Raw genomic sequence first — 24,911 nt, 5'->3', positions numbered from 1 at the left:
GGTGGGTGCTTTGGGAGGAACAGTTGGAGAAAGGGCTGGAGGGAGGCAGTATGTCTGGCCTGGCAGGAATAGGCCTTGGGTTACTGCTGGTAATCCTGTCTTCCTCTTGTGGGATTAGAGGAGGTCAGAACATGTGGCCTCCTTGCCGTTTTTGCAGTTATCCATAGAAATATCCTCTTTCAAACCTATATATATATATTTGTGGGTGTAGTCCCATTTACCTTACTACCCCGTTCAGCTTGAGTGTCTATCTATGTACCACTCGTTGATTATTATTATCACTGTCATTGCAGGATTGTGTATGTAATAGTATTCAACTTTGTTGCCTTTAACTTTCGTGCTCTTCCCAGTGTCTTCCTTTGCCTTGGTCATTTTGTGCTGACCTCCTCCTTATTGTATATTGCCTTTCCCTTCACCCAAGTTATTATGTGTCTACTCTGTAGTTAGCATTTATCCACCCTTCTCCTCCCACTCCTGGTAACCTTCAAAGAATGTTTCTTTCTGTGAGTAAACCTTTTCTCAACTTTTTATAGTAGTGGTCTTATTCAGCATAATGTCCTCCAAGTTCATCCATGTTTTGAAATGTTTCACAGAAATGTTATTCTTTAACATTGCATAATATTTCATTATGTATATAATACCACAGTTTGTTTATGCATTCATCCATTGATGGGCATTTAGGTTATTTCCATCTTTTTGCTATTGTGAATAATGCTGTGATGAACATGGGTGTGTCTTTTTGTTTTAATTTGCATCTCTCTAAAGGCTAATAACCGCCAGCATTTCTTCATATGTTTGTTGGCTGCCTGGGAGTCATCTTTGGTAAAGTGTCTGTTCATGTCCTCTGACCATTTTGTAATTGGATTGTTTGTCTTTCTGTTGTTGAGGTATTGACGTTTTCTGTAAAGTTTAGAGATTAATACCTTGTCCAATATGTCACTGCCAATTTTTTTTCCCCCAGTCTGCTTTTTACTCTTTTGGTGAAGTCTTTTGATGTGTGCAATGTTTAATTTTTAAGAAGTCTCAGTCATCTACTTTGTCTTCTGTTGTTTGTACATTTCGAGATATGTTTGATTGTGTATTAATGCCGTGTGTTAGTGCCCCTAAGTTTGCCCCTGTTTTTTCTTTGATGATTCTCATGGTTTTAGGTTTATATGTAGGTCTTAGATCCATCTTGAGTTAGTTTTTGAATAGGGTGAGAGATATGGATCCTGCTTCATATTTCTGCAAATAGGATATCCAGTTTTGCTAGCACCATTTGTTAAAGAGAGTATCTCTTCCCCATTTAACAGGTTTTGGCCCTTTGTCAAAGATCAGCTCTCCATAGTGAATGGATTTACTTCTGGGTTCTCAGTTCTGTTTCACCGGTCCATGTGTCTGTCATTGTACCTATACCAGCCTGTTTTGACTACGGTGGCTATATAGTAGGTTTAAGAGCAGAGGTCACCTACTTTTTTCTTCTTTTTTAGTTGTGCTTTGTGCATCTGGGGCCTCTTTCCTTTCCACATAAAGTTGATTAGTTTTTCCATCTCGTTAAAGAATGGTGATGAAATCTGGATCAGGATTGCATTATACTTGTAGATTGTTTTGGATAATATTGACATTTTCACAATGTTAAGTCTTCCTCCCCATAACCATGACATATTCTTCTGTTTAAGTAGGTTTCTTTTAAAAGTATTTTGTAATTTTCTTTATTTAGGTCTTTTGTATCTCTGGTTAGATTTATTCCTAAAGTACTTCATCTTTTGGGTGGCTATTGTAAATAATACTGTTTTCCTGGCTTCTTTACAGAGTTCTCTTTGTTAGTGTAAAGGAATCTATCTGACTGATTTTTGTGTGTTGATTTTGTATCCTGCCACTTTACTAAATCCTTCTCTTAGCTCCAGTAGTTTTCTTGTTGAGTCTTTGGGATTTTCTGTGTATAGGATCATATCATCTGCAAATAGAGATAGGTTTTCTTCTTTTTTGCCAATTTGGATGTCTTTTATTTCCCTTTCTTGCCTTATTGCTCTGACTAGAACTTCCAATTCAATATTGAATAAGAGTAGTGATAAAGGGCATCCTTGTTTGGTTCCCATTCACAAGGGGATTGTTTTCAGTCTCTCTCCATTGAGAATAATGTGGCCATTGATTTTGTGTATATGCCCTTATTTATGTTGAGGAATTTCCCTCTTATTCCTATTTTGCTGAGCATTTTTATCAAGAAGGGGTATTGGATGAACAAAATGCCTTTTGTTCATCAATTAATACAGTCATGTGGTTTCTTTTCCTTTGCTTTATTTATGTGGTACATTATGTTGATAGTTTTTCTGATGTTGAACCATCCTTGCATACCTGTTGTGAATCCCACTTGGTCATGATGTATTACATTTTTGATAAGTTGTTGAATTCTGTTGGCTGGGATTTTGTTGAGAATTTTTGCATATATGGTCATGAGGGATATTGGTCTAAGATTTTCTTTTTTAGTAGTGTCTTTGCCTTCTTTTGGTATCAGGGTTATGTTCGCTTCATAGAATGAATTTGGGACTATTCTATCCTTTTTGTGTTACAGAACTGTTTGAGTACAGTTGGTATCAGCTTTTCTCTGAATTTTTGGTAGAATTTGCCAGGGAAGCAGTCTGGGCCAGGACTTTTTTCCTATGACCTGTTCAATTGTTTCTTTTGTTATAGGTCAGTTTAAATTTTGTACCTCAGTGTGTTAGTTTGGGAAGATACTGTGTTTCTAGAAATTTGTCCATGTTTTCTAGGTTATCAAATTTGTTGAAGTATAGTTCTTCATAGTATTCTGTTATTGTCCTTTTTTCAATTGTTAGTTTGCCACTTTCATTTCTTTTTCATGTTATTTGCATCTTCTCCTTTTTTTCCTTTGTTACATCTTCCAGTGGTCTCTCAATTTCATGAATCTTCTTAAAGAACCGACTTCTAGTTTTGTTGACTCATTCTGTTTTTTTTTTTTTTTTTTTTTTTTTTTTTTTCTGTTTTCTGTCTCATTTATTTCTGCCCTAATCTTTATTATTTCCTTTCTTCTGGTGACTGTAGGCTTTGTTTGCTGTTTCTTTTTCCTAATTGTTGGAGCTATTGGGTTAAGGTGCTGGTTTTGGTTCTTCTCTTTTTATGTGTACATTATTGCTATAAATTGACCTCTGAGCACTGCTTTTGCTGTGACCCCAAGATGTTGGTATGTTATGCTTTCTTATTGTTTGTTTCAAGGAATTTTTTTATTTCTCCTGTTACCCAGTAGTTTTTAAGCAGGTGTTACTCAGTTTCCATGTATTGGATTTTTTTCCCCCCTTGATCTTCCTGTTAAGGATTTCTAATACAGAATTGTGATCTGAGAAGATGCTTTGTAGTATTTCAATGTTTTTAAATTTATTGACGTTTTCTTTGTGGCCTAACATATGATCTATGCTGGAGTATGTTCTATGTGCTGGAAAAGAATGTATAATGGATGGACTGTTATGTATGTCTATGAGGTAAAGTTGCTTGATTGTGTTGCTTAGATATTCTGTAGCTCTGCTGAGCTTCTTTTTAATTGTTCTGTCCTTCGTTGAAAGTGGTGTATTATAATCTATTATTATTCTGTTTCTCTTTTCAGTTTTGTTAAAGTTTGATTTATGTATTTTGGGGCTTTTTCTTTGGGTACGTTCTCTTGTTGGATCAACCCTTTAATCATGACATAATATCATTTCTTGTCTCTTTTGCTGGTTTTTGCCTTCAAGTCTACTTTATATAAGAAATTAATATCACGACTCCCACTTTTTTTTGGTTGCCATTTGCTTGATAGGTTTTTCCATCCTTTTATTTTTAGCCTATTTATGTTTGTAGGTCTAAAGCATGTCTCTTGTAGATAGCATATTGATGGGTCATATTTTCTTATCCATTCACCTACTCTCTGTGTCTTGACTGGTGCAGCTAATCCATTTACATTCAGTCTAATTATTGATAGATGTGAATTTACTGTTGTCATTTTGCACTTTGTTTGTTTGGTGCTGATGGTTTCTTTGTTCTATATAATTTTCTATGCTGAGTTCATTTTGTTTATGGATTTTCTTATCATTTCCCTCATTGCTGTTGCTTTAATGTTTACTGAATCTTTATGATTTCTGTCTTCTTTATTTTTATGAGAAAATTTATTAATTTTCTTTCAAGTTACCGTGTAATTTCTTATTAACTTTGTAAGTTTAAAACAGTCTGTTTTAACTTGATATCACCTTGACTACTTCTCCATTTTGAAGTTCTGTAACTATACTTTTTGCTCCCTCTTTTTGCCTTGTAGTTGTCATTGGTTACAAGTTGATGTCTTAATTTTCAGTCTTTTAGTTTTATTTTTGATACTTCTGTAACTGGGTTAATTTCCAGGTGATATTATTGTATGTCTTAATTTCAGGTTGTTGTCTCTTTGTCATCGTGTTGGTTCTCTGTCTAAAGGACTCCCTTTAGCATTTCTTGTGAAGATTGTCTAGTTTTCTAGACAATTTCCACTTGTTTAGAAATGTCCTTATTTTGTCATCATATTTGAGAGATAGTTTTGCTGAATATATAATATTTGGTTGGCAATTTTTTTTTTCTTTCAGGGTTTTATAAATGCCATCCCATTGCCTTCTTGCCTGCATGATTTCTGCTGCAAAATCAGAGCTTAGTCATATTGGTTCTCCTTTATAAGTCACTTTTTGTTTTTCTCAAGCTGCTTTTAGGATTCTTTGTCATTGGTTTTAGAAAATTTGCTTATGGTATGTCTTACTGATTTTCTTTTAGGGTCTGTCCTATTTGGGATTCATTTAGCTTCTGGAATGCCTATTTTCTCAGCTTTCATGGTATTAGGAAAGTTTTCTTCCAACAAATCTTTGACAGTTTTTTTAAAATCTCTTCTTGTTCTGAAATTCTAATTACAAGTTATTCCTCTTGATCATGTACCACATAATTCTTAAATTCTTCATTTTTTCATTTGTTTCTCTGATTGTTCTTCTAGAAGGTTAGTAGTAAAAGTTTTGTCTCCAATTTCACTAATTCTTTCTTCCATCAATTCATTTCCACTCTTTTGCTCTTTCAGTGTGTTATCTATTTGTGAAATTTTAGTATTAATCTTCTGGATTTGTACTTGCTGTTTTTGTATGATTTCTAATTTTCCATTTATTTTGTCAATATGTTCTTGTATTGTTTTCCTGAGTTCTTCTGAAGTTTTGTTTGTATTTTTCTTGATTTTGTCTATCATTTCCTCAGATTGTCTTTGTTTTCCTTGATCTCTTTTTCAATCTGCTGAAGGGACCTAATTGTAATCTTTTTAATTCCTTATCATGTAGTTCCAATAGCATTTCTTCTGTGGAAGATTTTCTGGCTTTGTATTTTGGTCAATTGTATGAGCCACCTTGTCCTGTTTGTGTGTGTGTGTGTGGGGGGGGTGATTTGAAGTTGTGTGTTTGTATCTGAGACATTGTGATATTATTGTATTAATTTGTTGATTGATTGTTGGTTTACTTCAACCTGATTTTTTGTATTGTTTTTATTTCAATATATTCAGGCAAAAGGGTAGGCATGCTACTCTGGTCACAGTTTGGCAGCACTTTGGTGCTTACCACCTGTCTTCAGGTGAATTTGGTAGCAGTTGGAAGTGTGGGCATGAGTCTCTAATTGCTGGACATATAGAGCAGAGGGCAGGCTGGGTGGGAGTTAAGCACTGTTTGTCATTGATCTAGGGTGCTGGAGTGGGTAGTGGCACTCACTCAGTGAGCATGGTGGCAGGTGTGGCACCTGTGACTGGGTAGGGTTTCTGGTTCCTGATTGATGGTGGAAAAAAAAGGGGAGGGACAAGAAAATAAGAAAAGGGAAAGAACTAGGATAGAGAAACCCAAAGAAGAAAGAGAAAAATAAAAGAGAAAGGAAAAAAAACAGTTACACAATACTGGCACATGCCCAGGCCACCAAAGACAGCAGCAGTGGAAGTGTGGCACTTGCTCTACAGAAACACACACTGCCAATCATGGAGGGGTGAGGGCAGGCTTTGCTGATCAAGGAGGTGGCAGGGGGCTGGGCATCTGTTTTGCAAGATAGAAAAGGGTGGGGGAGAGGAAGGGAAAAAGAAAAAAAACAAGGGAGTAGGAAGAGGAAAAACATGCGAAGAAAGGGAAAAAAAAAAAAAAAAAAAAGCACAGTATTGGCACAAGCACTAATTACCAAACACCAGCTGCAGTGTCAACACAGTGCTTGTTCTGTGAGAGTGTGCATCACTGGCTGTGGAGGGGTAGGAGGATGCTGCTGACCATGAAGGCAGCGGGATGCGGGGCACTCACTCTACAGGATCCCAAAAAAGGGGGGGTGGCGTGAGGAAGAGAAAAAAAACTCTGAGGAAAGAAAGAAAAAAAAAAGAGAAAGCAGCACAGTACTGGTATGAACACTGGCTACCAAACATGGCTGGGGCAAGAGTACGCCCTGTTGATCACAGAAATGCAACAGCAGGCCCTGCTGACCAAGAAGGTGGCAGGGGTATGACACCTGCTCCATAGGATCCAAAAAAAAAAAAAAAAAAGGAGAATAGTCAGAGAAAAAAGAAAAGAAAAAGAGGAGGGAAGAATTAAGAAGAAAGGAAAAAAACAGCCATATAGCACTGGCACTTGAAGGGGTGATTGGCAGCTGTTGGGGATGGGGCACACCTCTGGTCACCAGGAGGCTGTACAGGTGGGGGTAGGGATCACACCTCTCTGGTTGCTGATCACTGATGTGGGTGCCAGTGTAGGTCTGGGCAAGCAAAGCTAGTTATCTGGTTCCTGCCCTGATTAGAATGCTGCTTGCAGCAGTTCAAAATGACTATGTTGTATGGAGCCCATCGGCAATTTGCTGCTCCCTATACCTCCTTGTTCATTGTTTTCATTCAGTCTCTTACTCTAATCAGTATTTGATCTACTTTATTATCCTTTCCTTTGAAGCTCTGGGCTGCAGGAGTGTCATCCCTATCCATTTCACTTGGTTTCTCAACTCTTTGTTATGGAGGGTCTGGGTATTCTATGTGCCTTGTCCACCATCTATTGATGGCTTATCCTTGATTTGATACATGTCTCTGGTTATTACTGAGTTTGAGAATGTCTTCTTATTTACTAACCATTCTTGAATCTTATAATGTGTTTGTGTATTTTGCCAGTTTCTTAAATCAATATTTTATTTCTGTTGAAAACATACACAGAAAAACCTTCTCTAATTCAACAGTTTTTAGACATTTGTCCATTTGGTCTTACATAGACAATTTTTTTTAAAAAAAAGAATGCAATACTCAAGGGTGACAATTTTCACTTTATGAACTAAACTGTTACTTAGTTTAAAGGTGACTTCAGGGGATAGTTTCAATTCAAAGTTTGAACAGTGACTCAGGATAATGGTCTCAGGAACTTCTCCAACCTTAATAGTTCAGTAAGTCTGGATTCTTTAAGAATTTAAGGTCTGCATCACATTTTTCTCCCTTTCTGTCAGGATCCATCTGTTGTGTCCCTGATGAGAATGTCAGTAACGGTAGCTGGACATCATCTAGTTCTTCTGTTCTCATGGTAGAGGTGGCAGTGGTTCATGAGACAGAGTCCTATAGTCTGGTTCATTCTCTCATTCTTGGGTTTCCTTCTCTTTTGTTCCAGATGAAGAGACCAATAGTTATATCTAAGAGGCTGCTCATAAGCTTTTAAGATCCCAGACACTGCATACCATACTGGGAAGTAGAACATAAACTTTAAGAACTATGTTATGCCACTTAACTGGATAGTCTCACAAGACCAAGACCATAAGCCTTCAAATCAAGAGAACAAATTCTGTGAGGTCATTGGCTGTGTCAACTTTGTATCAGCATATGTAGCCCCATCTGTGTTTGGATGTTGTTACTGTTGCAAAATTACGTATAACCTAGTATTTGCCAATTCATAATTTTTCCTTATTGTACAGCTTATCAACATCAATTACGTTAGTCAAGCCGTGGAAACTTCACCCAATTTGGTGCCATCTTTCCCATCATTATAAGCAAATGTTACTACTCACTAGGGAACATTTCCCCTCTTATCACCCCCCCACACCAGGTTTCCACCAATGATCATTAATCTCTGTATATTTACTATTGTTATTTCATAAAAGTGAGAACATGTGCAGTGTAGTATTTCTTTTTGTGATAGGTGTATTTTACTCAACATAATGTCCTCCAGGTTTATCCATGTTGCAAAATGTTTTTGGAACTCATTTTTCATAATAGCTGAGTAGTATTCCATTGTATGTACCACATTTTGCTTATCCATTCATCCATTGATGGACAGTTGTTTCCATCTATTTGCCATTGTAAATAGTGCTGCAATGAACATAGGTGTGCGTAGTTCTGTTCATGTCACTTCTGATAGATCCCTAGAGTATAGGAGTAAAATTGCTTTGTCATATGGTAGTTCTGTTTCTCGTTGTTGTTGTTTTTTAGGAATCCCTAGACTGTTTTCTACAACAATTGTACCATTTTGCATTCCTACCAGGAATGGATAAAGTTCCAATTTCCCCACATCCTCTCCAACATTTGTTATTTTCCACTCTTTTAAATATATTAGTCATCCTAGTTGGTGTGGCCAAGTTTTCTATCACAGTATTTGCATTTATCTTCTTAAGTTGAAAAAGTGTTGGTATAGCAAGAATATTAATCCTGTATTTCCCATCTATGTTGCGAATGTTTTTCTGTTTTGATATTTATCTTCCAATCTTAGTCCTGTCTTTTTTGTTTTGTTTTTTGGAAGGCAGAAAATTTGTGGTTTTCTTTAGTCATCCTTAAGTCTTCCTTATGGCTTTGGAGTTTCCTGTCATGCCTAGAAACATGTGCCCAAACCACAGATTTGTTTTACCAAAAGACAGTTATGCTGGTTAGTGCACATGTTGGATTGGAATGAGTGGGATGGAAGTATAGGGCACGTGGTTGGGAGCCTGAGGGGAGAGGATATTAGGTAGAAACCGAAGGTAGAGAAAATGTGATGTAAATGATTTTGGTGAATGTCTTGGGTGCTGAATCTTTTCCTCCTTTTACTTAAAGAGGCCCTGATATGGGAGCCCCAAGAAGGCATTCTAAAACAATAATGCACAGTGTAGATACATCCAAATAGCACTGATGGCTTTTATTGCAGATTTGTGTCATTACAAAGATAATCTGGGAATATATTAAACAAAACAAAACAAAAAACCCTCCCTTTTATATACACAAAACATGCTACATGGTACACTCTTTGAGAAATGCTGAGGTAATAGGCACACACCCAGACATGGACAGTACCAAATTGTCCAACACCTCGCACACCGACCCATGTGCCCACTGGGGAGGATCTTGCCTTCTTGACTCATCCCCTTGCTCCCTGCTTGGCAACAGTCCCAGTAGTGATGAGTCTGATACTTCGTGGCTGACAGGACTCACAAAGCCACCTCACACTGCAGGGTTCCAGCTGAGGAGTCTGGTGGCCCCTGATTGTTCAGTAAACTCATGAGAAGTGGCTAGTTCTCATTTTTGGTGTTCTCCAGGGAAGTATAGTTTGGGGATAAGAAGCTGACTTCCAAGTCAGCCTGAGACCACAGGACCTTTGGCCTGTAGCTGTTTGAGGGTCCCCAAAATCAGATCATAATTTCTCTTAAAGTGAATATTTTCTGGACAAGGTAGATTATTATTTCTGTGAAGGTTAAAATGACATGTAGGCTAAAGTGTGAATGGAAAATACAAAACTGCGAATACATTATCTATATGGCCAGTGGTTAGCTTTTGAGTCTCGCCTTCCCTTTCCTGACCATAAACCTGGAGCCCAGAATATTTCCTACTCATAGGCTAAGGTGTGTTACCTTGGAAGAAAGGATATTGCAACAGAAGAGGTAAGGAATGCATAGGTGAGAAGCAGGGGAGACCAGAAGAAGTGATTTGAAGTATAGTGAGTGGCTAGAGACTGACACATAGAAAGCACTTAATGATTGGCTGTTGAGTGTGAATGGGTAAGTGTGTGGATGGATGGATGAAAAGTCCGAAGAATGGGGAAAAGTGGATTTTGAAGTTTGGTTATGTGTCCTAAGGGTACCCTCATATGGAACGCCTGTGTAAGAGAATACCATTGTAGACATTACTAAAAGAATCCAGACCTACAGATGCCAGCGAGTATTCTTTGAATTGAGCTACACAGTTTGTGATCTATTCTTAAGTAACACAATGTGAATGAAATGTTTTTCGTCTAAAAGCAAAGCTGATGTTAACAATACTGACATCTGTGAATTGAATGGCAAATCTATATACGTATCTAGATATATTGTGTGATATATATCTAAATGCATATATATTTAAATATGTTGTCTACTTATGTATAAACACATAAGTGTACAAGGTTGGTTCATACACACATATGTTATGAAGGTATTTGGCAGTTGTGTTTTTATTATGGATGTAGGGACTTCATTTAAAGAAAAACTTGTCTACAGTCCTGTCCTGTCCTAAAAATATGAGGGGCTGTCTGGTGTGAAGAAAAGTAGTAGGGACAGAGAATACTGTATCATTTCAGTTCCGTTGTCTGCCTCAGTGACTTTGGAAAACAGAGTCCTGAATCCCAGTCCTCCCAGCCCCAAGATGAACTAGCGAGGAGTTGGGTCTTTGTGCTGGGGCCAGTATGGCCGGGATGGGCTCCTGGCAATGGCCACAAGAGGTCAGGAGGAGGAGCTGGCTTAGTGGAAGGTGTTGGGGTTGGGCCGAATCATCATCACCACTTTCTTGAGTGAGTAGGAGCCTCCTCGGAACTCAGCCCAGTAGACTCCATCCTGGTAGCGGCTCCGGTAATGGCCTCCCCGGTACCAGACCCCATTGAGGTTGGAATGGGCACAGGCATTATACCACCAGCCTCCCTTCTGGTAGTGGGCACAGTTTCCTGCAGAAGAGAAGGGAGTGAGCAGCTCTCTGGAAGGAGGCGATTTTACTCATGTCCCTTGTTTGCTCTGCTCCAGGACTATCACAGAGCCAAACAAGGTTGGCTCTCTGGTCAGTGGTGGTAGTGGTAGTGGTGTCTGTGTGGTAACAGCCATAGGCAGGTCATGTTCTACCTGTTGCCCAATGTTGTGAGAGCTGTCTGCTTAAGTGTGGCTGCACTGGAGTCTTGGAGTGAGGAGTCCCCTCTCCTGGAATGCAGGCAGCAGGTCTTGCCTGAAGTATAGGATAGTCCCCATGGCTTACCCCTCAGAGGGGTGGGAGCAGCCTTCAGACAAGGACTAAGTGAGCAGCTGGGGCTGGAGGGGACTGAGTTGGCCTATTAGAACAGACTTAGCCTTGGCCAGCAGGTGGGGTCAGCAGTCAGATGGTGCCAGCCTCAAGGAACAGCCTGAGCATGGCAGACTTTGTCAGCCTATCAGGGCCCAGAGGCCTTCATCTGAAGAAATTGAGGTAGGGCCTTGGGAGGTATTACCTGTGGGGGTCTGATGCCTGAACTCAGGGCCAGACTATATGTGTGCTTCTTATAATTTTCTCTTTCTCTCTTGTTTTCTGGTTAATAAGGCCTTCTTAGTAAAGACCTAGCTTTGAAGCATGTAATCTTGGACAAATTTCAACTCTCCAAACCTCATACAGCTCCTTACAGCATTGTTAGTATTACATGCTAATAACACGAACCATAAAGAGAGCCACTTGTATCAAGCCCTTCTATATGCCAAGTCCAGACTAAATACTTCAGGTACATTATTTCTAACCTCATCACCCTGCAAGGTAGGTATTGTCCTCATTTCCAAGTAAGGAAACTGAGGCTCAGAGATTAAGAAGCATGCCCAAGGATGCATACTGATAGGAGGTGTGGCCAGCATTGGTGCCCAGGAAATATGGCCTAAAGTCCACGGGGATATGTTGTCTGACCTAGGGCCTCAGACAGGTGATGTGAGGGCACAACCCAGCACAACATTTGGCTTTGCCAAGAGTGGGCCTTTTCCTTTTTGTAAATGCTACCTCAGTCCACCTATACAAAGGGAATCTGTGTCCCCAGGGGCCAGTATAGTGGTGACAGTGGGCAGAGGAAGTGACCCCCAGGGGTTGGGAAGCAGGCTGGGCAGTTTGATTCAACTGCCCACTGCCCAGAGATTCTCTTGTTCCCAAGCCGTAGAATCAGGGAACTCTGACTTTGGTTAACCGTTTTTCCCTGTCCCACACTTGCGTTGGAGCCCACTGTTCTTACCTGTATAGACATCATGGTCTCTGTCCAGGGTGGTGAACTGTTTGCCATTGTGCCAAGTGAAGGAGTCACCAGCATTACCATTGTAGCGCCCCAGCCGCAGCTTGTAATACTCGCTCTCAGGCTCCAGGCGGAAGCTGGCATATTCTGCAAAGACCTTGCGGCCGGACCAGTCCTCCATGGTCACCAGCAGTTTGTAGTTGCCTTGGTTTGTCAGCCAGTAAATGTTCTCCAGGCCCAGCCAATATTCGCCGTCAATGTTCCCAAACCCTTGCTGGGGAAAACCCGGAGAGCGTTAGTGTGGAACATGTAGTGCTCACAATGAGCAGGGCCAGCTGTTGGCCGCTTGGCCCTGGGCAGAGGGGCCATGGAAACAAGCAGAGTGTAAGGCTCGTCCAGGCAGGCCTCAGTTCAAATCCCCAGCTGTTAGCTCTGTAACTGGAGGAGTCATTTTGCTTTCTGCTTTCAGGCATTCACTTAAAAGTCTTCAGAGAGGGTTTACTCTGTGCTAGGCGTTGTGTGAACCCCAGATTCTGCACTGTAACATGGGGGGTGCTGTATTGCCTTCCCTGCAAGAGTGCTATGGGAACACATGAGATATAGTGAATTGAGAGCCTAGCACACAGTAGGCATGCAACAAGTATTCCTTGGGGAAATCCCTTAAACCTTCTCTGAGCTTCAGTTTCCTTCTCTGGGGACTAGGACTAGCACCCACTTAACAAGACTATGTGTGAGCGTCACAAAGCAACAGACAGAGGTGAGCTGTGACAAAAGTGTGCTACCTGGGCTCCCTTTTGGGTCAAAATATAGTGGTTTTGTTGTTACTATTTTTATAGGTAGTTTTGGGGGTCCTCAATCGATTCAGTATTGACCATTCAGGTCTTGAAAATGAGTGAAGTAATTAATAATAGTAACCAATATTCTGCTGCTATTTATCGAGTACTTAACAATGGACTGGCAGTGTTATATGAATTTTACATAGATTATTTATTAATCTTCATGCCAACTCTAAAAACAAAGTACTATCATTATCCTCCCTAGAGTGGATAAACTGAGTCACAGCGAGGCCTAAGGTTACAGAGTATGTGTAGTCAGCCAGGATTTGAGCCAGGAACCCAGTCTTAACTGCTGCGCTCTACTGCCTCCAAGAAAGAATGTGGAAAGGGAAGAGGAAATGGTCAAGGACTGAACCTTCAGGAACCTCTGAATTAGGAGATAGAGGAGAAAGAGAAGAAAGAAAAGGACACAGGCAGTCAGGTGGTAGACTGGAGGGCAGCCAGACTAGAAGGAGAGCCAAGAAGGGCGCCTGACAGCTATGTGCTAGAGGCATCATGGCTAAAGGTAGTTTGTGAGCTGTGGTGTCAGAGGCCTGTGGATCACAATCACCACTTTTCCACTTTCTACTGATCTCACCATCCTTAGTACCTCTTTGTTTAGAGAAAGAGAAAGATGTCTGGCTGAGCTCCAGTAGTCTTTCCTACTACAAAGATGAGCATTTCAGTTCCCTCAGGATTAGGGTACTCACAGGATGAGCCCTGGAATTAGGACCTGCATGGTTCACTGGGTAGTTCTCCCAGGACCTTCTGGGCTTCAAGAACAGATCTTCCCCCATGGAAACCCCAGGTTGAATAGGGTGCTCCCCATACCCAGCCTTAAGTGAGGAACCACTCCCTACCTGGTATTTCTAAACTCCTATGTGTCCTGTGGGGCTTCTTTGGCCTGAATTCCTAACTCTTGTCAGCTGCAGGTACATTATTTCTAACCTTCTAGAAGCAGGCAGGGACGATGCTAGTCCTCACCATCCCTGGTGGGTTTACAAAATTAGCACTGTCCACATCTTTTCTCTCTTCAGGTATTTACTGTTTGGGGCTACATAGGCCTTGACCAGGTCAGTATGCTCCTTCCCTCCAAGTGGCTCTTTTGCTGATCAGTCAGGCCTCTCTTGGGGTAGGCCAGTTTTTCTGTGGGCAGCACAGACAGGCCCTGCCAGTTCTCACCTTGTATGTCTCCCAGTTCCTGAAGAAGTTGACTGAGCCATCCAGGCGCCTCTGGATGACGGTCCAGCCTCCAGGGTCGTGTCTCTGGTCGCACCACACCTGCATGAGGCGGTTGGTGTTCTCCGGCTTCACCAGGTAGATGGAGCTGGTGTCATGGCCATCCTCCAGGGCCTGTAAGCAGTCTCTCCATGGGCCTGGGGACAGATGTGCATACATGAGACCTCCTTTTTCCTCACTGCTGACCTGAGTCACATTCTCCTTCATTCCTCACCCCCAGCTTTACTCTAAGCAGACACAACCTCTGGCAGGTATTCCCCCTTCCATGTCCTTCTGCCAATGGCTTCATGTCCTCTGTATTCAGATGTCAGTCATATCAACAAGAAGGTACATACTTCAATTAGCAAGTCCAAACTAGCTGGGTTCTACCTCAAATTTTAAAAGTCCTTGGTGTGAGGAACCTTTAGAAGATTTTTTCAAAGACCTAGTCATTCAATAGGAGCTCTGGTGGTGTAGGGCCTAAGGCATTTGACTGCTAACCAGAAGGCTGGCGGTTCAACCCCAGTCACTCCTTGGAAGGAAGACTGGGCAAATTAGAATGAGTAAGACTGACACACTTTGCTTCAGCTTTTCTTCAAAGTATTTCCACAGTGAGAATAGTTAAGATCAAAAGTGCTACAAAAATCCTGTTTTGTTCTTTCTATTAATTTGTATGCTTATTCCACAACTATTAAGTCTGAGCCACTGGCAGGTGCTGTTCTAGGCAGTCGAGGCTGCTCTGATGTTAAGTGAGGGACACCTTGAATTTGCTGTGGAATCTTGTCACTTCCCTGTGTGTGTGAGAGACATTCCCTACCAGTGGCAGGTGTACCAGCTTTTCCTATTTAGATCACATGTCTCAAATTCCTTCCTGGCTGGTGTTTGGGCTCTACTAGTCCACACGTGATGGTTGAACTGGAAACATTTGGAGTTTTATGGTCTTTATTAGACGTCTCAGGTGGACTTTTTCTGAGGCCTTACAGATATATTTGGTCATCTTCACTGTCGTGGATTGAATTGTGTCCCCCCAAAATCTGTGTGAGCTTGGCTGGGCCATGATTCTCAGTGGTTTGGCAGTTATGTCAGATTTAATGTGGTGGTTATGTAATGATGCGATCATACCCCATGATGCAATCTGATGTGATCAGCCAATCAATCGTAGTAGAGTTAAGATGGAATACAATACCCTTACTCAGATCACAGCCTTAATCTAATGTAAGGGGAGCTTCCCTGGAGTATGGTCTTATAAGAGATAAAAGAAAGAAGCAAGCAGAGGAGGAGGGACTTCAGTATCACCAAGAAAGAAGAGCCAGTGGAGCGTGTCCTTTGGACCCTTGGGTCCTTGCACTAAGAACTTCCTAGACCCAGGGGAAGATTGATGCTAAGACACGTGAAGATCTCAGAAGGTTGCTGGGCCCATAGATATTGAAAGGAGACAAAGACCTTACCCAAGAGCTGATAGAGAGAGAAAAGCCTTTCCCTAGAGCTGGCACTGTGAATTTGGACTTCTAGCCTCTAACCTGTGAGAGAACAGGTTCCTGTTTGTTAAAGCCCGCCACTTGTAGTGTTTCTGTTATAGCAGCACTAGAGAACTAAGACACCTCCCCTGATGGGAGAGCAGGAGCTTTCTTGCTCATCTCTCTGTCACTAGTGCTCAATATGGCACTGAGAAGAAAGATTGGTTTGAGTGCTTACCACTGACAGCCTGGGAGGACTCTTCCCTTCATCCCCCAGGAAGAGGATTCTCACTCATGTACCTGTTTGCTCATTTACAACTTCTCCAGCCCTCAGATTCCAGTGGATGGGGCAGGACCCCGCATCCACCCTGGGTAGCAAATGCAGCACAAGCAGCTGTTTCCTCCTTTGTCTTGTGCCACTTCCTGTTCTCAGCCCCCTTCAGTATCTGTCCTGGGGAAGGGAAGGCTGGACCTCCAGAAGGAGCATTCATTAAGGAGAAAAAGGTTTCAGTTGTGTTCGGCTCAGAGCCCCAGGGACCAAAGCAGAGAATGGAAGTCTGTCCCTGACAGCTGGAGCAGAACGTGCCAGTGGGTGTGGGGAGGCCTCCCAGCTCTTTACCAAGTCAGAGCACATGAGAGGCTGCTTGATGTGGATGCTGGTGACTGAAGATCCGGCAGAAGCCTGCAAAATAACGCCCACTGGAAACAAGCCACTAGACCTCTTACTGTAGAGTCATCATAGGGCTCCTTGTGGGATATCACATGTAAAGGCTGTCTTTGAAGAAGGTGTCATGTAGGGAGAGGCTTTGGAAGCCATTGGGAGAGTAGCAGGTCAGCTTCTTGGCTCCCAGCCTGGGCTACTTTTATGAGTGCAGGCGATGGTTTCAACTTTACCTTTGCCATTTCCGCAAAGGGATCTTTTTAAAAGGCAGGTATTTTGAGGCAATTTGGGGTTAACAGTTCCTTTGAAAGTCAGAGAAAGCTCTGGATCTCCTATCAGAAAAATGCCTAGACTCACAATATTTTAGATACGCCAAACCCTAGGTTAGGAACTCCTGGCTTTAGGAGAGTTCTGTCTGAGTAGTAGTGGTTATTGTTAAGTGCTGTCAGGTCAATTCCAACTCATAGAACCATATAAGGCAACAACAGCAGCAACAACAAACTGCCTTATAGGCTTATTCCTAGGCTGGAATCTAGATGAGAGCAGATCACTGGATCATCTTTTCTCCCATGGAGCAGTTGGTGGGTTCAGACTTTGACCTTTCAGTTAGCAGCTGAGTGCTCAGCCTTTGCACACTAGGGCTCCTTAAAGTAGTAGTAACACTAATAACATGATAAAAATAGCCAACTTTCCAAGCCCTATCTGTGTATTAAGAAGCCTGATCCTCCTGACATTCTGACACCATAGGTAGTAGTATTCTCATTTCACAGATGAGGAAACCTCAGTACAGAGACATTAGGTGATGCCTTGAGGTTACATGGCTCGTAAGGGTCCAGTATACGAACCCACGTAGCCTAGGTGGTCCAGAGCCCATACTCTAAAGCTTTCTTCTTTTTTCCCCAACCATCATGACCTCAAGGGTTAGGGGCCCAAGCTGACATCTCTCACTGTCCCTAGGACTATTTTTAATCTTTGCTAGTCACCCAGGTTAAAAATAAATAAATAAAGTTCTTTTTTGTCAAGGTTTTATACTTTAAATTTTTTAATTTTTCTTTTGTGTTTATCTTTTGGTGTCTTTTGCCTATTTTCCTACTACTTGTATGTCTTTATGGTGTAGAAGTTTTCCTTTTTTTAAAAAACAAATATGACAGTTCTTTCTTTTAAGCTATTTGGGCATGACATGTTTTCCAGAATCATGAAGCAGAGGTAAGATAGTGTGTAAGTGTTTAGTGTTTTCTGTTTTTACAAACAAACCTCCATTATGTCCCCTGCACCCTGTACTTTACATGACACGTAAGACCCATTAGCCTTTGTCAAGAGCCACATTTTCTAAACACAATTTTCCCTCAGAAACCCTGCATTCAAACACATTCCCCTTTGCTCCATTAAAGGCATCAGTAGTAAAGGTCAGAAACTTAAATGATGGATGAGAAATGATGATGAGAAACCTATAGCTGTTACAGAAATACTGTTGTGGAGGGCCAGGCAAGGTATCTGACTTGGATTAAAGAATCTATGGTTGAGGGAAGTATGGGACAGGGGAAAGAGCCCAAACTGGGGGTCAGGAGCTCTTGGCTTAAATCTTAGTGGCATCACCTACTCACAGTGTGACATTGGACAGGTTACTGAGTGAGCCTCAGTTTCATCATCTTCAAGACAGAGGAGAAACTCCACCTGTTAGGAGGCTGTCACACACCTGAGAGCACCTGGCACAGAGGCTAGCCAGAGCAGGTGCTCAGTGAATAGTATTGCATTTTCCTTCCTCTGAGAGAGAAAGCTGACAGTTTTGAAGCTGTACAAACATCACACACGCAAAAAAAAAAAAAAAAAAAAAAACCCAGTCACTGGATTTGCTGAAATCGTTAGTATTTTGCTTTTGAATTTCTAAAAGATTAAATGTAAGATTATTTGCCAATAGATGTTTCCCACAAAAGCTTATTTTAAAGGTCAGAACTTCAGCTGAGAAGGCCACAAAGATATGTTGAAATAAAGAATGGAAATCTTTTTTGTCAATGAGACTGAATTTTCAATGTGCAGTGGGTGAAGCTTTTCCCCTGGCACAGTGCAAAGTGCCCAGGCAGTATTTTACTTGGCCCCTCTTCTGAAAGGGCAGCTCTGCCCAGTGCACCAGGCCAACACTAACTCGGCAGCACCTAGGCTCAGTGAAATGAGTGCTCCAACCTCATCTCTATAAAGACTATATTTACACTGTCAGCAGAGCTGTGGCAGGAATGTTCCACGTGAGGGAAAATGCAGCCGCCATGGCCGAGTTGAATCTGTGTAGTTCCCTAAAGCAGCAACATAGGGTGTGGAGAGCACATAGGCTTTTAAAAGAGACCTCAAGAGACCTGGGGAAGAAGGTATGTTTGTAAATCTGAATGCAAAGTGAACAAGTCTTGGGCTCCTCAAGCCCCATTATAATAGAATTCTGGTAAGTGTTGCAGGTGACGAGGTTTGAATGCCTAAATTCCCTCCCCACCTCTTTTCTCCTGAAGTTCTTGACATAGGGTTCAAGCGTATGAGGAACGCAGCCTCCTGGGAACCAAGAACCACTTATTGGTGGCTGATTCAGTGCTCATTTCCCTCAATGCAGTTCTTTTCTGGTAAAGCTGAATTAGAACCTCCAGCTAGGTCAGGCCTAAGAGTAGCTTCCTGTTTCCAGTTTCCCCTCGTGTATCTGGGATGGCCAGGTCCGCAGACCTAGTTTTAGCCTAACTTACTTACCCAGACCCCAGTAGAAAAAGGGGCTCGTAAGCTGTGTCAGCTTTCAATGCAATGAACCCTTCTCCTAGGGAAATGTGGCCCTGTGAGTAAACACCTGACCAATCAGACTGGCAGTTCCCCTTCAACTGAGAAAGCAGCAGATAGAAAGTAGGGTCTGAGTATGGGCAGGAGTGGTCTCCATGGGGAGAGGAACAAAGTTCTTCCGGGCCATGACCTAGACTAGACCACGTGGCTAACTAGCAGCCCAATGGCTTCCTTATCGCCTAAGCCCAGCCCCAAGTCTCAGGACTTGACTACCCTATGCCACAGAGTATGGCCGGGCAGAGTGAGAAGTGTTTTGAGTAGCTGCTGCTTTGAATGTTTTAGTCCAGGCATGGGCACAGGGGTGAGGCCTCTTTGATAACACTAAGATAACATTCAGCTTTTGCATGAGAACTGTATGCTGTTTTCAGTTATTCTCACTGACAGTCTATCTCCAAAAAGTCTTTTCGCCACTCCCTGAAACATTTTTCTAACAGGAAAAATGACTAGCTGGTGAAATTGGATCTGCAGTTTCCTATCCAAATTAATACTACTGAATGCCAAGGCGTATGGACTACTTAGGTGTGAGTCTCCACCCTACCTAGCATCACGACTTGCTGAGAGTCCCATGTAAGGGCAGGAGGGCAGGCACTTACCAGGGTGAGAGAGGAGGGGAAGAACAATTACATGTGATGCTTTGAGTATCATTTATCCAGAAGGCTTGGGGAAATAATATGTTTATTATGGGCATATATATTCTATGTCAGTCACCACTTTTCACTGAATCAGAGTATAAACAATAACATAGGACCATCTTGGTTGTTTCCAAAGGCATCTCAACTTCCTTCAGGGCCTGAGAGTTGACATTACAATGTCATTTCTGGTTCTTCTGGGAAAAAGGTCCAAATGGTTATGCCCACTGCTCAGACCACTTTCATCCTCAGGCACCACAGGCACGATGCCTCGGGCCAACAAGCTTCTCTGGAGTTCTTGAAAATATTTGAGGTCTAAAAAAACTTACATACTCTAAATTATTCAAAGAAAACTGTAAAATCAAAGTACACTTATACACTTATAATTTAAGTGCATAATTAAGTATCTGCAAAGTGTAACATCTTGTCAGTTTCATTAATTGTTAAATTTAGTCTTCATAAAAATATTAATACTTTTGAAAACAATCTGTAGGTTAGAATTTTCTTACTTCCCAAGAATTCCTGAACATGCCTGATGTTTGCTGAGAAATTAGAGCCAACTGTAAATTAATTGAGTAACTCTTGGCCAAACAACTTCAAAAGAAAAATGATTAAAATCCTTTCAAATGCTTTACAGTAAAAATTATATTAGATGTGTGAGGTGGGTATATTTCAATGCACATGATACATTCCAAGACCTCCCAAATAAGAGCTCTTAGGGCCCGTAAAGAGCTTAAAGGGATGCTATTTCTGCCTGTTTGACCTCAGGATAAACAGGTATTTGCAGTATTGCTTCCCAATGACACTTTGAAAAGCATTGTGCCCACTCCTAGCTTACCATCAGTGCATTTTTTCAGGAGGAGACACAAACTTCAAAGCAATGATGAAAAGAAGAGGTTAGATTATCGGGGTCATGGGGCTCACTGTGTGTGTAGGTGAGCAACTCACTCTGGCTCTTTGGGACTGATGGGAGTGAGGCCCTGAGACCCCCTGGGTGCAGTGGTCATTGGTGTCTGGAGGTTCTTGAATGAGGGAGCTCCCTGGACATAGAAGTGGCAGTGCTCCCAGGCTCCCTGAGTACAGTGATGAGAATGACTAAGACTCACTCAGGCCAGAGACTGGTGGCACTCTTCTGTAGGCACTTATCAGAACCCATGGTTGCAATCCATAGATACTGGGCGCTTATCTGCCAGAGCTCTGCCAAGAAGTTAACCCTTTACCAGAAAGGGAATCAGTTTAGTTTGGTTTGTTCTCAGAGAACCTGTGTTGACATTTCATTTTCCAAATGCTCATAAGTTTCTTTTTATAATCTTCCTGCAGTTTTACTGGGGCTTGTACACAAGCCAATTGGTTTGCAATTTCTGGTATCATGTCCTTTTTTTCTTCTGAAAATGGGTCATTTGCATCAAACCTGGTCTTCATGATCTTTGATGATTGCAAGTAGTGGTTCCAAGAGCATATCTCCAAGGCCCTTGGCTCTCCTCGTCACCTCCTCCAGGAAGTCATCTCCAACCCCAGAAAAGGTACTTAATCATCCTTGGGGTTCCTATAATGCCACATATGGATAGATAGGTATGGATATAGATATTTGTATTGGAGTATAACAGTGATGATTACCATATGTATTACCATATGTAGTGCCTTCTTTGGTCATGTTGTCAGGAGAAGGATATCATGCTTGGTAAACTGGAAGGTCAACAAAGAAGGGAAAGGCCCTCAACGAGATGGACTGACACAGTGGCTGCAATGATGGGCTCAGATGTAGCAAGGATCATGAGGCTGGCACAGGACCGGGCAGTGTTTCATTCTGCTGCACATAGGGTAGCTATGAGTCAGAGATGACTTGATGGCACCTAACAACAACAACAGTGCCTTCTATCTGCCAAGTGCTTTACATGTGATTCCATTTAATCTATGTGGGTATTAATGTCTTTGGTTTACTGATACGGAAACTAAGGCTCAGAGAAATCGCACAACTGCAAAACGCAGTATCTGGGATTAGAACTCAGGTTTGCCTTCCAAGCCCTGCTTCTTTCTACTGCATAATGCTACAATTATCATGCCATGTTAGGATTGTTGGGGGCCTGCCCCCTATTACGCTGTGGGTCTTAGGGAACTGAAGCCATCTCAGGGACTGTGAGGATATGCTGATCTTCCCAGTTGAGTGCTGAGAGTCACTTAGCACTTCCTGTGCCTTCATTCATTTTGTCAGCTACATTCCCTTCACCTTCATTCTATTCTTTCTGGTTTGAAAACCAAGAATAGTAAATCCATCTGGAAATAGGGACCCCACAGCAGAGAATAATCAGCATCCAGACAAAATCCTGGAAAAGGAATTCTGTGTAGTAGAGAAGTGTGGTCGTCTTCATAGGTGTCTGGGATAGTGCCAGCTGATTGGATTTTCTGTTCTTGTAGATGCTACCCTGTACATACCACCTAAGATACCTTAATTTCACCATTAATTTAAAAAAAAAAACTATAATATTTGTCATTTAAACTAAAATTGGTCTCTTCTTTGCAAATTTTTTCTGTACATATACAGTCATTTTAAGTTATTCTGTTTTAAAAATCGTAAGAGAAAAATCACTTATTCATTTTAAAAAAGGTTAACATTAAACTACTCTGGGTCCTAGGCGCTCTGGTAGCATAGTGCCTAAGGCACTTGACTGCTAACCAGAAGGCTGGCGGTTCAAACCCACCAGCCACTCCTCGGAAGGAAGGTTGGGCAATCTACTTCCGTAGAGATACTGCCTCGGAAACCCAAGGAGGGGTCGCCATGAGTTGGGGCCAACTCGATGGCACATAGCAACACCACCACCACTCTGGGTCCTATAGCTTTGTTGGCTCCTCTTGAGGTACATGGCCAGGATCCTCAGGGTTTTTTTTCAACATTAACTTCTTCCATTTCCAGTACAGAGGGAGCTGAAGTTGAGGCAGTACTGGTTCAGGGACTGCAGGAGAGACCACCTCTAGTGTTCCTCTAAGCAGGTCTCTCTGCTGCCTGAGCACTTCGGTGATGCTGATGGAAACCACTGGGAAGTATCCTTCATTACATTTACAATAGTGCAACAGCCTTTGGGCTCAGTGAATCCAGTCAGCTTTGTTTTAGAAACTCTGTAGTGTGATGCTAACTGAATTCTACTTTATATTTTTTGTGTGGCATCTACTGCATAAATTCACCACAGCAATCTATTTATGTAGCTAGTGTGCTGGCCACAGATGCCTCATCTCCAGGATTTTCTAGATTACTTTGAGCTTGCCAAGTGCCAAACTGCTGGGAGTTCCAGGCTGTGAGATGCCGATCATCAGACTTTTGCAGCAACAAGTTGACGGTTTATCTCCTGGGACTGAGCATTTAGCTGAATGTCTTCCTTGGAAAACTGCCTGAGGAACAGAGGGGTAGCGTTCCATCATCCTCAAAAGGCTTTTGGTGATAAGTTCCCCGAGGTACCAGAGAAGATGGAAAAGAGAAAGCAAAGCAAGAAGGAAGGTGACCCTCCTTGAACTTGAATGGCTTTTGTTTATGAAGAAGCTAGCAAAGAATGTTCTTTGAAATGTCTCTGGATTACATAGTTTGTAATGAATTTGGGAATTTTACTTTGTTTAACAATAAAATTTTAAGGAAAAAAAAAAGACAGTAAAGCACAGTGAAAACAGCACAAGCTCTGGAGGCAGGAAACCTGGGTATGGGGCTTCTTTCTCTCAGCCTCTGTGACTTGACGGATGAAGCAGTGGCGGTCGCAGTCACCCTCACCATCATCAGAGTGGCCACTGCTTCTCCAGTTCTCTGCAGTGCTTCAGGCTCAGAAGCACCGTCCACTGGAGCTGATCTGCACATGGGACCAGTACCTTTTCACCTGGATTGACGATTGCTTGACTTCCAGAAGGAATAGGAACTACAGTGTGATGTATTTCATTTTCTATTTTAAAACATACCATTGTACTAGGGAACCACAGCCTAATGTACCTATTTCCTACGTTATAGGAGGATATAAAAATATAGGTGGGGAGTTCCAGCAAGATGGCGGACTAGGCAGAAGGACTGCACAGACCTTCTTCAACAAAGAAAAGGGAAACCAGTTAACACAGACACAGAAGATAATCTTGGACCCCTGAGCCTTGAAGGGAAGGATACAAAAGTGGACTAAACCACAACTAGCAGAAGAATTTGCATGAAAATACCAAAAAAAGAAGACACACGGAGCTGTGGTCTGGCAGTGACCTGAGCGACCCTGACAGCACAGACAACATGGCTTGGAGATTCCCGAGTGGTGGTAGGACCTAAGAATTAACCCCAAAATCACCCTGCTAGTCAGGGACTGCACGGAGGACTGTGCACAGTGGCTGGGGAACAAATGGAGAAGGTGAAGAGAAAGGTGGGCTGAGCTGTGGACTTTTGCCGGTCTGGAGGGCACCGCCATTTTGAAGCTTTAAAAAGCAGCTTGACTATTTTGGATATTCAAAGAGACAGTGTTCTTGCAGATTTCTGGGGCTTAAAAACACGTTCTGCTTTCCAGCAACCCCAAGGAAACTCGGGGCCTGCAAGACTGAAAAGGTACGACATTCTTCTTGTTACTACACCCTATACCCGCTTGGTGAATGGAGGTGTGGCCATCCCCACGCCCACCTACCTCTGGGCCCACAGAAACTCCATCACAGTCTGTGTGCTCAGACAGAGCCTGGGTGCCCTACCCAGTCCTCCACCGATTTTTTCTTTATCTTTTTCGCTTTCTTTTTCCCGGTGATTAATTTGCTTGTATTTGTCCATTTCAAACCAACTAATATTATTAATACTTTTGTCCTCTTTATTATTATTCTTAATCTTCCCCTACCAGGTCCTAGTTTTCAGCATTTTTTTTCTTTTCCCTGTGCCTGGTTGAAATTCTGCCCCCCACCAATTTAAGGGTTTTTTTTTTTTTTTTTCCCTTTTCCCCTCCTTCTTTTTTCTCATGACTAACCCCATTCCTTGTTTTTCTTTTTGCACTCTTCCTGTTTTTTTCATTTATTATTCTCCTTCGCTACTTTTTTTTTTCCTTAGTGCCCTATCTCCAGATACTGCAGGTTTGCTTGTTTTTTCTTCTTTTTTTCCCTTTTCTCTTTTTTTGGTTACTGTTCCTGTGTGATTACATGGGGTGTTTTTCATCCATGGGCTTTTA

The 24,911-nt window shown here is 42.0% G+C and overlaps 2 protein-coding genes across 2 annotated transcripts in view; one reads left to right on the top strand and one right to left on the bottom strand.

Annotated features, from left to right (window-relative positions):
* Window positions 1–24,911, top strand: part of RALGPS1 (Ral GEF with PH domain and SH3 binding motif 1) — a 392,441-nt gene that overhangs the window by 188,058 nt on the left and 179,472 nt on the right. The gene's annotated exons all lie outside the window — the stretch shown is intronic.
* Window positions 10,684–24,911, bottom strand: part of ANGPTL2 (angiopoietin like 2) — a 24,189-nt gene continuing 9,961 nt past the window's right edge. The window contains exons 2-4 of the mRNA XM_007944321.2: window positions 14,165–14,358; window positions 12,171–12,441; window positions 10,684–10,883 (exon numbers count right to left, since the gene is read on the bottom strand). Of these exons, the coding sequence (XP_007942512.1) occupies window positions 10,684–10,883; window positions 12,171–12,441; window positions 14,165–14,358 (665 nt within the window). The remainder of the gene's footprint in view (window positions 10,884–12,170; window positions 12,442–14,164; window positions 14,359–24,911) is intronic.

Source organism: Orycteropus afer, unplaced genomic scaffold (assembly GCF_000298275.1).
Source record: "Orycteropus afer afer isolate SDZICR_OR568_19922 unplaced genomic scaffold, OryAfe1.0 scaffold00123, whole genome shotgun sequence".
Lineage (NCBI taxonomy): Eukaryota > Metazoa > Chordata > Mammalia > Tubulidentata > Orycteropodidae > Orycteropus > Orycteropus afer.
Note: the sequence above shows the minus strand (reverse complement) of the source record. Positions and strands in the feature narration are given on the sequence as shown.